General features: G+C 39.6%; 1 protein-coding gene across 2 annotated transcripts in view; it reads left to right on the top strand.

The window, feature by feature from the left end:
• Positions 1-12,809, top strand: part of NLRP14 (NLR family pyrin domain containing 14) — a 40,598-nt gene that overhangs the window by 22,821 nt on the left and 4,968 nt on the right. For both annotated transcript variants that reach the window (XM_089311195.1, XM_089311196.1), the window contains 5 exons: positions 3,701-3,868; positions 4,867-5,037; positions 5,428-5,598; positions 7,325-7,495; positions 10,382-10,552. In XM_089311195.1, coding sequence (XP_089167321.1) covers positions 3,701-3,868; positions 4,867-5,037; positions 5,428-5,598; positions 7,325-7,495; positions 10,382-10,552 — 852 coding nt within the window. The remainder of the gene's footprint in view (positions 1-3,700; positions 3,869-4,866; positions 5,038-5,427; positions 5,599-7,324; positions 7,496-10,381; positions 10,553-12,809) is intronic.

Below are 12,809 nucleotides of genomic sequence, written 5' to 3'. Positions count from 1 at the left end.
TTTGCAAATGTTAAACCACCCTTCCATCTCTGCAAGGGATAAGTCCCACTTTACAAGATAAGTCCCACATTACAAAGATATATGATCTTTGTAATGCGGTGTTGGATTTGTCTGCTAGTAGAATGTGTGCATTTATGTTCATCAAGATATAGGGCTCTAATTTTTTTGTGTGTGTTGTCTTTGTTCCATTTTGGTTATCAGTGATACTGACTCACAAAAATTTTTGCAGAGTTCCACCTTGCTCAGTATTTTGGAATAGTTGGAAAATTACTGGACCTAGTTCCTCTTTAAATACTTTCTACAATTCAGTGATAAAGCCATCAGATCCTGGACTTTTTTCCTTGATGGGTGATTTTTTTTTTTTAAGGGTTCATTTACCTTAAAGGAGCTGTTACAGAGAGAGGGAAAGACAGAGAGGTAGACAGAGAGAAATCAATTTTCCATCTGCTGGTTCACTCCCCAAATGGCCGCAAGGGCCAAGGCTGAGTCAAGCCAAACCAGGAGCTCCATCTGGGTCTCCCACGTGGATGCAAGGGCCCAAGTGGTGGGTCATTTGCTGCTGCCTTTCCTGGGCCATTAGCAGGGAGCTGGTTCAGAAGTAGAGCAGCTGAGACATGAACCACTGCCCATATGGAATGCTGGCATCAGTGGTAGCTTTACCCACTATGCCACAAGGCCGACTCCTTATGGAAGATTTTTAATTGCTTTTTGTTATGGGTCTTTTTTTTTCTTTTTCTGATCTTGGTAGATTCTGTGAATGCAAGAATTTATCCATTTCTTTGAAGTTTTCCAATTTGTTAGTGTATGGTTGCTCATAGTGCTATCTCATGATCCTTTTTATTTTAGTAATGTCAGTTGTAATGTCTCCTTTATCTCTAATTTTGAGTGTTTCCTTTTTGCTTTTCAGACTGGCTAAAGGTTTGTCTTTAGGTTTTTTTTGAAAAAAAAAAAAACTTTGATCTCTAATTTTTTTTTAGTTTCAGTTTATTTCTGTGCTGATCTTTATTCTTGCTTCCTTCTAATTTTTTTCTTGTTGTTCTGTCCTCGAGATGTAACCTTAGATCATTTGAACTTTTCTTTCTAAATAAAAGCACTTAATGCTGTAAATACTTGTCTTAATATTGCTTTTGCTGTATCCCACAGGTTTTGATATGGTAGATTTTCATTTATTTCAAGAAAATTGTTTCCTTTTTAATTTCTTCAATGACTCATCAGTCATTTCAGTAACGTGTTTAATTTCCATGTATTTGTAAGATTGCTAGCTTTATTTCACTATGATCTAAGAATATACATGGTATAGTTTGTCTTTTTGTAGTTGTTGAGACTTGATTTGTGGCCTGATATATGACCTATCCTAGAGACTATTCATTGTGGTGCTGCTTCATCTGTAGTATTCTGTAACTGTTGGGTGAAGTGTTCTGTAAAGTTGTCTGTAAATGTGTTAGGTCTATTTGTTCAGTAGTGTGATTCAAGTCTGATATCTTCACTGATTTTTTTTTTTTTTCTGTCTGGATGACAGTGGGGTGTTGAAGTCTCCCTCTATTCTATTGGAGCCTATCTCTCCCTTTAGGTCTAATAGTGTTTGCTGTGTGTATCTGGGTGGACTTGTTTTGTATGCATATATGCTTATGGTTGTTATATCTCCTTTCTGAGTCAATCCTTTCATCAATATATAATGTGCTTGTCTCTTAAGTGTTTGACTTAAAGTCTGTTTCATCTGATACTAGTATAAGCTACTCCTGCTCATTCTTGGTTTCCATTTGCCTACTATATCTTTTTCTAGCCCCTTACTTTGCGCCTATGTGTATCTTTATTTGTAAAGTGACTTTCTTATAGGCAACATATATTTGGATCTTGGCTTTTTATACATTCAACCAATCTAAATATTTTGGCTGGGGAATTATCAATACTAATTTTGAATATAAATGGATAAGAAGTCTTCTTGTTTTATGACATGTTTTCAACTCGTGAGCTAATACTTGGGCATGGAATTGCTGGTTCATGGATGTTGGTTACACTCTTGAAGTCATCAAACTGTTCTTCAAAGTGATTGATTTCCTAGTTCCTCCAGCAATGTAACATATGTCAAAGTTTGAACTACTCATCCTTGCCAACATTTGCTGTTGTCAGTCTTTATCTTAATGTGATTCCAGATACTCTCACATTTTAAAAATTATTTATATAGCTCTTTTTCTATTGTCTACTGGATCTCCCTAGAGCTGGAATTGATTCTAATTTCCCTTGTATTTAGAGTTATTCAATGTGCCCAAGGTCCATTTGGTGCTGAAAAAATGATAGATTCTTGTTTCCATTGGCACTGAAAATAGATGGGCTTTTGGGAGGAACAGGCTTCCTCCAAATATTTCCTAAGAAATCTTAGCAATTTAGTGAGTGCTGACTTTCGAGTTCAGTAACTAGAGTAACTGCAGTCTTGCAGATAGATGTAGTAAGGTAATTGTATATATATGTCATGACTAAAATATTCTTGGAAATCGTTTATACTCATCCTAAATATCTTGCCTATCATTGTTCATTCACTTAGTGTCACCAAACCAAACTCTAACAATAGCCAGTGCCTCCTTTTGGATTAAATGCCTTCCTCTTTTAGAATATAAGGGTCTCTGTCTTAGCCACCATACTTTAGCCTTACATTAACATATTTTTAAAGATACATTAATTTGAAAGTTAGAGAGGTAGAGAGAGATCTTCCATCTGCTGGTTCATTCCCCAAATTGCCGCAACAGCCAGAGTTGAGCTGATCTGAAGCCAGGAGCCAGGAACTTCTTCCAGGTCTCCCACATGGGTACAGAGGCCCAAGGACTTGGGCCAGCCTCTGCTGTTTTCCAGGCACATTAGTAGGGAGGTGGATTGGAAGTGGAACAGCCAGGACTCGAACTGGTGCCCCTTTGGGATGCCAGCACTGCTGGCCGGGACTTTAACCTGCTGCACTGCAGCGCTGGCCCCATGAATTAATATTATAATTTCAGTATTTTAAGTGGCCCTAATAATATTTTGGTAGTCTTTTCATGGATTAAGGATCTAAGAGACTCCTGTTCTTCTTTTCCTGATGTTATCAACCTTTTTCTTTTATGTTAAAAAATCGATCAATTGAGCCGGCGCCGTGGCTCAATAGGCTAATACTCCACCTTGCGGCGCCGGCACACCGGGTTCTAGTCCCGGTTGGGGCGCCTGATTCTGTCCCGGTTGCCCCTCTTCCAGGCCAGCTCTCTGCTATGGCCAGGGAGTGCAGTGGAGGATGGCCCAGGTGCTTGGGCCCTGCACCCCATGGGAGACCAGGAAAAGCACCTGGATCCTGGCTCCTGCCATCGGATCGGCACGGTGCGCCGGCTGCAGCGGCGGCCATTGGAGGGTGAACCAACGGCAAAGGAAGACCTTTCTCTCTGTCTCTCTCTCTCACTGTCCACTCTGCCTGTCAAAAAAAAAAAAAAAAAAAAAATCGATCAATTGTCAGGCTATAGATGGAAGTCAAAGTTGTAACCTAATTGATTTTCTAAGCAGTATCCTAAAACTCAGTTTTATGATCTGACTTCATTGAGATACCCAGTGTAAGATAAGAGATGAGAGTAAAATAAGGCAATATTGATATAATATCCAAGATTTAGATAGAAAAGAAAGGGATTATTGTAATCAGAGACAGAAATGATTTTTGTAAAGCCTCCTGCATATTTTTCTTTTGAAGGTTGAGATTTGTCTCCTTTCCTGATGGTTGCCTGGGCATCTCTAACTTTCTGACTCAGAACCAGCATCTGATGCACCTGGACCTGACTGGCAGTGATATAGGGGATAATGGAGTAAAGGCCTTATGTGAAGCTCTCAAACACCCAAGGTGTAAACTGCAGAGTCTGAGGTAAGTTTTGAGCTTTTCATTGCAACTGAGATTTTTGTTCAAATACTCTACCATCCTGGACTTGCTGTTCAGAGAGCTAGCTTATATCCACTGTTATGACATAGCAGGGATGAACAGAACAAGGCTTATATGCTCCTAATACTTATTTCTTCCATACCCCTTTTTAATGCTGCTGTATCTGCCTTGCTGTATTTTTAGAAAGTTTTCTTTAAAAAAGATTTATGTGTTTATTTGAAAGGCAGAATTACAGAAAGGCAGAGGCAGAGAGAGACAGAAAGGCCTTCCGTCCACTGGTTTACTTCCCAGATGGCCACAATAGCCGGAGCTGCACCAATCCTAAGCTAGAAGCCAGGAGCTTCTTCCGTGTCTTCCCCACCAGTGCAGGGGCCCAAGGATTTGGGTCATCTTCTGTCTTCCCTGGCCATAGCAGAGAGCTGGCTCAGAAGTGGAGCAGCTGGGACTGGAACCAGCGCCCATATAGGATGCTGGCACTGCAGGTGGCAGCTTTACCCAACACACCATAGCGCCGGCCCCAGAAACAGTTTTATTTCTGGTTTAATTCTTGTTTTTAGTCTTAAAGACTGGGTTCCTCAGAAATCATGAGTTGATTCCCATAAACAAATGAGCTTGTGAGGGTTGCAACTTCTGCTTTTGACTTCAGTCATTCTCTTATGTCTCAGAAGTCAGTGTACAAGTGTTCAGTCATCCTTAGATTATCTTCTAAGATGTAGTTTGAGGGAATTCTTCATAGATTAAAGTCTGTCATCAATTAAAGATTTTTGAAAATCTTTCATACGTATTTTCACAGGGGATTGGAGAAGGGAGAGATAAGATTCTTCCTCTCCCTTCCTTAACTCTATCAAAACCTAATGCTTTAGTGAAATACTTCCTATTCTACATGGAGCAGCTTGATTTTCAGGCAGGGTCTGATGACTGGATGGTGACTGTAATCCTTTTCTGGGAAATGATCATTTCTGTTTTTCTATATTTTTTTCCAGATTAGAGTCCTGTGACCTAACTACAGTTTGTTGTTTAAATATATCCAAGGTTCTTATTAGAAACCAGAGTCTGGGATTTCTGAATCTGTCAACCAATAATCTGTTAGATGACGGAGTGAAGCTGTTATGTGAGGCCTTAAGACACCCGAAGTGTCCTCTGGAGAGACTGTCGTGAGTTGTTTTGTTCAGTTCCGCATAGCTTACTTATGATCTGAATGGGGAAACTGTCTGGGTCCTGACACTGACCAGCTCATCTGTCAATTCTGTGTGAGATCTGTATACACCCCACTTGTCTCCCTCTATTTCCTTCTTCTTTGACTCGACTTTTGGAAACATTTCTTTCTGATTGACCTCTTACTTTCATTCTCATCTAGGCTTCTCCTCTCCCCTTCTGTGCCTTGTTTCAGCATACCCTATACACAGCTGCAATGGAATCTAAGGAAATGTGTTCAGGTTGATTCTTAGTACAGGTATAGGGTTGTGGGCGACAGATAATTTCCCCCTGAAGAAGAGAAGCATGAACTTGGAATTGACAGATCCCTTCCTATCTTGTGTTTGCAGCTTAGAAAGCTGTGGCCTCACAGAAGCTGGTTGTGAGGATCTTTCTTTGGCTCTCATCACCAATACAAGGCTGACACATTTATGTTTGACAGATAATGTCTTAGGAGATGGTGGAGTAAAGTTTATGAGTGATGCTTTGCAGCACCCACAGTGTACTCTACAGAGCCTTGTGTAAGTAACTACCAGTTTTCGTTCTTCTGGTATAATAAACATTTAAAAATGTATTTAAAATGGGCAAATAATAGGAACCTATGTCGTTTGCTTTTTCCTGCTATTTACCTTAATGATAAGATGATGATGATGATATTAGTAATGACCATTTATTGTGTCATTTCTGGACGCTGTACCCGATTTTTTCTTTTTTATCTATATACAATGGTACCTAATGGTGTCAAGTTGGCCATTTGAGTTGTAGGTACCTTGCTGTATAGGTGAGGAAAATGGGGTTTAGAAAGATAATGTGACTTGCCTAATGTTTCACAAGAAAATGATGAATTCTAAAGTCTCAGCCGGCGCCACAGCTCACTAGGCTAATCCTCTACCCGCAGCGCTGGCACCCCGGGTCCTAGTCCCAGTTGGGGCACCGAATTCTGTCCCAGTTGCTCCTCTTCCAGTCCAGCTCCCTGCTGTGGCCTGGGAAGGCAGTGGAGGATGGCTCAAGTGCTTGGGCCCTGTATCTGCATGGGAGACCAGGAGGAATCGCCTGGCTCCTGGCTTCGGATCGGCGCAGAGCGCCGGCCATAGTGGCCATTTGGGGGGTGAACCAATGGAAGGAAGACCTTTCTCTCTCTCTCTCTGCCTATCAAAAACGAAACAAAAAAACAGAACTAACATCTCTGATCTGTTCAACTGCATAATCTGGGCTATGATGACCATGTAAATACGTAAACAGCACTAAACACAAATACGACAGCCACTATGTGGCTGGATCACAGTGTGTTTAATCTGTTCATTTTTGTCAGATAATTTCCTAGACATGGAATTAATGAAGCATGGTTTTTGTCAGATATGGTTAAATTACCTGCCATGTGGATGGCTTATATTCCCAGCGGTAGTTTAGGGCCCTGAGTTTTAGAACCCTCCCTAGGGAGTCAAAATCTTTCTGATCAGTATTAATTACATAGTTCAAAAATAACTTTTGAAGTAATTTGATGTTGAGCATCTTTTCAAGTGTTTTGGCCTATTAAGTTCTAGGAATTGCCTCTTCATAGGCTGTTTTCTTGTGGATGTTTTTCTGTTGCATGTTATAAAATACAGCTAAAAATATTATTTGCTGTTTTATTTAAGTCAAATACTTTTTGTTATTGCTTTATTTACCACTTTATCATTTTTTAGAATATAGAATTTTGTGGAGTCAGATTCTGCTTCATAACTTCTAGAGGTTTTATCAAAATTACACACACTTTTCCTTTTATTAAAGTCATCCCCTATTCTATATGGTTTAATTTTTAACATTTTACATGTTCAATTATCCTAAGTTTAGATACAAAGCTTAAATTTCTTTCCCCCATATAGAAGATACGTTGTACAAAAATATTAATGCCATAATATTCCTTTTCCTTACAAACTCAGAGTGCTACTTTGATTACAACAAAGGGTACATACTTTATGATTATGCCTATTCTACTTCATCTGGCTCCTCAGCTATTCCATGCAGCTATGTATTTTTGTGCAATGTAAATAATACTTGATTTATGATAAGGAACATGAATTTAGTTTGTAGTCCAAATTGTTGTAAACCTACATGTCCCAAATGAGAGAGGCTGGGAGTGATGGTGAATGATATGAGATGGAGTGCTGGCAGTAGACAAGGGATTGTAACATGAAACCTTTTTGAAAGTATGTCTTTGGGCAGTACAGCGATGATCCATCTCTCCTGACATTGTCCTTCCTATAGGCTGAGGCGCTGCCATTTGACTTCACTTAGCAGCAGATGTCTTTCCACTTCTCTTCTCTACAATAAGAGCCTGAGACATCTGGACCTGGCATTAAACTTCCTACAAGATGAAGGAGCAAAGCTTCTGTGTGATGTCTTTCGGCATCCAAGCTGCAGTCTTCAGGATGTGGAGTAGGTTTTCTGTAACTTGACTTTCATGTGGTTCCAACTATAAGATGTTTGTGAGGACAGGGGAGACACAGAAAGGCTGAAAACTGAGAAAAGAATATTTGTCTTATGTATACTCTTTTTGTCATTCTGCCTGAGACTGGGGAAGTTTGTTCATCATATGTTTATAAAGAATTACTATATGGGATAAACATTTGGCACAGTTGTTAAAACACTGCTTGTGACACCCATATCCCATATGGAAGTGCCTGGATTTGAGTTTTAGTTCCACTTCCCACGCAAACTTCATACTAATGTGCACCCTGGGAATCAGCTGGTGATTGAATAAATACTTGGGTCCCTGTCACTCATGTGGAAGAGCAGAATGAGTTCTCATCTTCTGCTTGGTCCTGGCCCCAGCCCTGGCTATTGTGGGCATTTGAGAAGTAAACTGGCAGATGGTGTCCTTTCTCTCTCTTTCTCTCTCTCTCATGCTGACTCCATTTTTTTTTCAAACAAATATTAGAATTATTGCAGTTATTGTAGTTAGCTTTCCTTGGGTAAAGAGGACCTGAGGTGTCGAGCTGAATGGTAGTCATTTTATGTTTTCGTTGGTCATACCCAGGTGAATCTACTATGTCTTTATGTCTGTGATGCTGAAATTGTGCTTTACTAGTTTGTGTTTCAGGTTATATTTTTAACTTAATTTTTTATTAATATAAAGAGAATAGATTACATAGGTATAGTTTATTTAAGCTCAGGTTTCTAATTTGGCCAACTTTCAAACTGGAAGAGGATTTTAAAAATACCCTACAAATAAAATAAAATAAAAATACCCTATAGTCTATTTTTAAATAACAGACTGTTTTATTCCTATCATACTCCTTAATTTAAGTATATCTACATATATATGAATGGTTTGTGTATATATGTGTATAGAAATGACTTCCTTTTCAGTAGTATTTCAGAAACACATTTAAATGCTTTAAATCATAATATTGGTTATTTTAATGACTGATATTTAACATTTCATCATGTGAGTATTGCTACAGTGAAGCTAGAGAGGTGTCACAGCAATCTTGGCTTACTTTCCCATTAGGGCCTCAGTTAGGACAAACAGCTTGGGTAAGTTGCTGAGCATCTAACCCAAGCAGAGATTTTTTTTTTACCATAAAATTAAGCTCCTTGGTATACCCAGAAGTTCTTATGTCATCTGTAAACACTAAGGTGATTAAACCCTCATGTTCAATAAGCACCTGTAGTTCTTTGAAGAAATATATGATGTGTGCCAGTATGTGATTCTATGCAATTTCTTTGTTCTTCAACTGGAAGACAAATTTTACTGATGATATGAAATCTAAAGCCTCCATTTAAATACAGAAAATTTCTAAGTGCCCTAAATATTCAAGGTCTTTGCTCAGTTCACCTTCTCTTCTTAGCATTACTGTAAACATATAGACAAATTTGCACTTTCTTACTACCTTAATAGCTTCTATGCAGCCATGCCAATTCTTTCAACAACACAGGCAACAAATATGAGATAGATGCTAAGGAAACTTAAGGGCACAAAGGCAAGGCCATGGTCTTCAAGGAATACAGAATGATTGCAAGAAAGTAAATATACAACCAATTACAATATATTCCAAATGTTACAAGGAGTGGGCCTTCATATAGTAGAGCAGAACTAGTTAAGGTTTGAAGGATGAAGAGGATGGAGAAATAATAAGAAAAGCAGCAGATGTAGTAAAATTGGAGAGAAATCCATTTGTATGGTTAGAGAATCGGGGGAAAAGAAAGTACGGAAAGAGAAAGATTGAGGCCAGATTGTGAATGCTCTTAAATGCCATGCAGAGACCTTGAAAAAAATCTTACCTGTGGATTCCTTTGTTCTTGGGAGTTAAGACTCTGCGATTGCTAGGAAGCTTTTTTATTTCAAAAATACATTAGGCCAGGGCCGCGGCTCAATAGGCTAATCTTCCATCTAGCGGTGCCGGCACACCGGGTTCTAGTCCCGGTCGGGGCGCCGGATTCTGTCCTGGTTGCCCCTCTTCCAGGCCAGCTCTCTGCTGTGGCCAGGGAGTGCAGTGGAGGATGGCCCAAGTGCTTGGGCCCTGCACCCCATGGGAGACCAGGAAAAGCACCTGGCTCCTGGCTTCGGATCAGCGTGGTGCTCTGGCCGCAGCGCGCCAGCCGTGGTGGCCATTGGAGGGTGAACCAACGGCAAAGGAAGACCTTTCTCTCTCTGTCTCTCTCTCTCTCACTATCCACTCTGCCTGTCAAAAAAAAAAAAAAATTAAAAACTAAAAACAGATCTGTGGATTCCTAGATAAATTTTATATCAATTTTAAGTACTAGTAAATCATTATTTATGCCCTTGATTTTGAAATATCTGTACGTAATCTGTTTGTGGGAGAAAATGGTTTTAACCTCTACTTTCTTGTTAACAAATCCCATCTGTGGTAGGCATGTGGCCTAATAGTTAAGAGGTCCACATATCTTGACAGAGTGCTTGATTTTGAATCCAGGCTCCACCCTCAATTCCAGCTTCCTGCTGATGTGGACCCGGAGTGGCAGCAGTAATGGCTCAAATAGTAGGTCCTTGCTACTCATAGAGGAGTCCTAGATTGAGTTCCCAGCTCCTGGTTTCAGCCTGGCTCATATCCAGCCATTGTAGGCCTCTGGGGCATGAACCAGTGATTAGACAGTACACTGTTTCTTTCCCTGTCCCTCTACCTCACAACTGGAAAAAGAAAAAATTGCATTCATTTATACTGGTAAGATTAGACCTGATCAAGTGTGTACTGGATTGTAGATAGAGTCAGAAAAGAGTTCAACTACCTGAGCATCTCTTCTAAGAGGAACTTAATCCTCACAACTTAGTGGCTGACTTGTCTTTTGTATTTCTTGCAGATTAGTGGGTTGTGCTATTACAAGTGCTTGTTGTCTGGATCTGGCTTCTGCTATTTTGAACAACCCAAATATTTGGAGCATGGACCTTGGGAACAATAACTTGCAGGATGGTGGAGTGAAAATTCTGTGTGACGCTTTGAGACATCCAAACTGTAACATCCAGAAGCTTGGGTGAGTTCAGTTTTCCATTAGGAAAATGATACCAAACTGATAATGTATCAAGAAGTGTAGTATATGGAGAGAGTAAAATTAAATGGGACTAGAAGGTACATTACCCTCAGAAATAAGAATTTGGACTTCAGATACGTGGAACAATATATTACATATTCTTCTGTATAGAAGCCATATTTCACATTTCTTCGTTGTACCCCTTAGTGCCTTTTTCTTGCTAAGTTGAAGATTTTAATCATCATCTTCTATCAGTAAACTACTACCCAAGTTGTCAAGGATCTTACAATCTAATAAAATTCCATCCTATTTTGGGTACTACTTATGTTCAGTATTGTTTAGACTTTAGTTAATACTGGACTGATATTGGTTAGTACATTTTCACCTTTACAACATGAGTTATTGACCTGTGGGTCAAGAATTGTGTTCATGTGGGAAATCCAGAAGTGATGATAGATCTTTAGGAATTTGGTATTCTCCTAGAGAAATTTTTCTTGACTCTTCCAAGAAAGTGCTGCTTTTATTTCTGGTCCACTTATACATTTTTATCATAACACTGATCATGTAATTATTGGGTCTGAGATCTAATTTATCCTATTTATAGCCTAATAACTTAGCCTATCATTGTTTCATGTGTGATGGCAGAAAGAATGAGACTTCCGTCAGACACAGGACTTTATTACTTACAGGAAGAACATGAATATTAGCATGTGTGTGTTAGTTCTTCTTGTACCTTGCATCTTGCACAGCTGCTGTGAACCCAGATACATGCTTATACCTACAGGAGGCTACCTCCAGATGAGTAACACTGAGTTTAAGGGACTCATCCATTCTGTATAGCAAGCAGTAAGCAAACATGTTCTTTGTCCTAGAGAGGGATGTTACTTTGTCTCTCAAAGTTGCTTATTACAAATACAACTCTGGGAAGTGGCCTAGGTAAAGAGGTATCAGGGCTTTGCATTTTCTGTTAGCAATTCATAGAAAATGAAAGACCCATGGAAGAATGTCCCCCAACAATATGCACCCTTTGTTTCTACACCATAATCTTGGCTTCTGGTGGGTTTTGTATGAATATAGCGCTCCATTGGCCAATCTGGCTAATCTAATAAACCATATAATTGAGGCCATGATCAATAAAATTCCAAGCACAGCTTTAACCCATTTTGCAATACTAATTGCATCCCTACTCAGAGTCAGCCTTTGAGTAAGTCTCAGGAAGAACTAATTGGCATTTTATTCATTTTGACCCATGAAAGGAAGTTTGGAATGCCCTGCCAACATAGGAGGCAAAAGATGGGTCATCACCAACAGAGAAACCTTCAGTGATTCACAGTTTACCACATGCAAGCATAAGCCTGGGCTTCAAAAGGTTCATGGAAAATGGAATTAATTGAAGCAGCTTGTATAACCCAGGTCATTAGTTTGGGATTTTTCGTATCTGATTTGGGTCACCATTACACTGGTTTGATTGAGCTAGGTGAACAGTATCACTGGTAGTTGTACCTGCCTGGTTCTCCATACATAATATAACTCAATACTGTTATGACATCCAGATAAGTTTATGTCAGACAGATTGAAATAAGTTCACACTGGTTGCTGTGTTTGTGTACATATAGTAAGGGTCCACTGGGGAAGGGGGCTGCCATTGATGGCATCAGGCATAGAATAGTTCAGGATTTGCTAATGTCCACATGACATTTTCTTTCTCTGTAGCAGGTGGTCAGGCAGTCGTCTGACAGCTGCAGCTGCTGCTTGACTCACACTGACCACATGACTATTTTGCTAGGCTGCAGTATTGGATCTAGGGGAAAACAGCATTAATTGCCCCCCCCCCCCCCCCCGCCGCCCTATACCTCCCATTTCTTAGTTCCTGCCCCAAATATTGCTGTTGCTCTTTGACGATCATAAAATCACTGTCACATCCTGGAGGCTAAAACTTCACTTATTCTTTGGTGATCCTCCATTTCTACTTAGACCTTTGGTCCAGAGGGATCAGATGGTAGAGACACAAAAGCATCTGTATGACACATATAGAAACCTAATATATTCCACACTTCAAATTCCATGTTCTGTATTATCTCCTAAAGTTCAAAGGCAAATCATTAAGCTTTTGGGTCTTAAATTTACCCTTTAAAATTACAGTTGGAGACCAAGTTCAATTTAATGTTTTCTTACATGGGTATTCATTGGTCAAATCCAATTTAATATTTTTTCCTATATGGGTAGTCATTTTTTTCCAGCAAAAGTTTGCATGAAAATG

The sequence above is a fragment of the Oryctolagus cuniculus genome, chromosome 1 (assembly GCF_051225735.1).
Source record: "Oryctolagus cuniculus isolate XC-2025 breed Fujian yellow rabbit chromosome 1, ASM5122573v1, whole genome shotgun sequence".
Taxonomy (NCBI): domain Eukaryota; kingdom Metazoa; phylum Chordata; class Mammalia; order Lagomorpha; family Leporidae; genus Oryctolagus; species Oryctolagus cuniculus.
The sequence above is the reverse complement of the archived record's forward strand: the minus strand, read 5'-3'. Positions and strand labels throughout refer to the sequence as shown.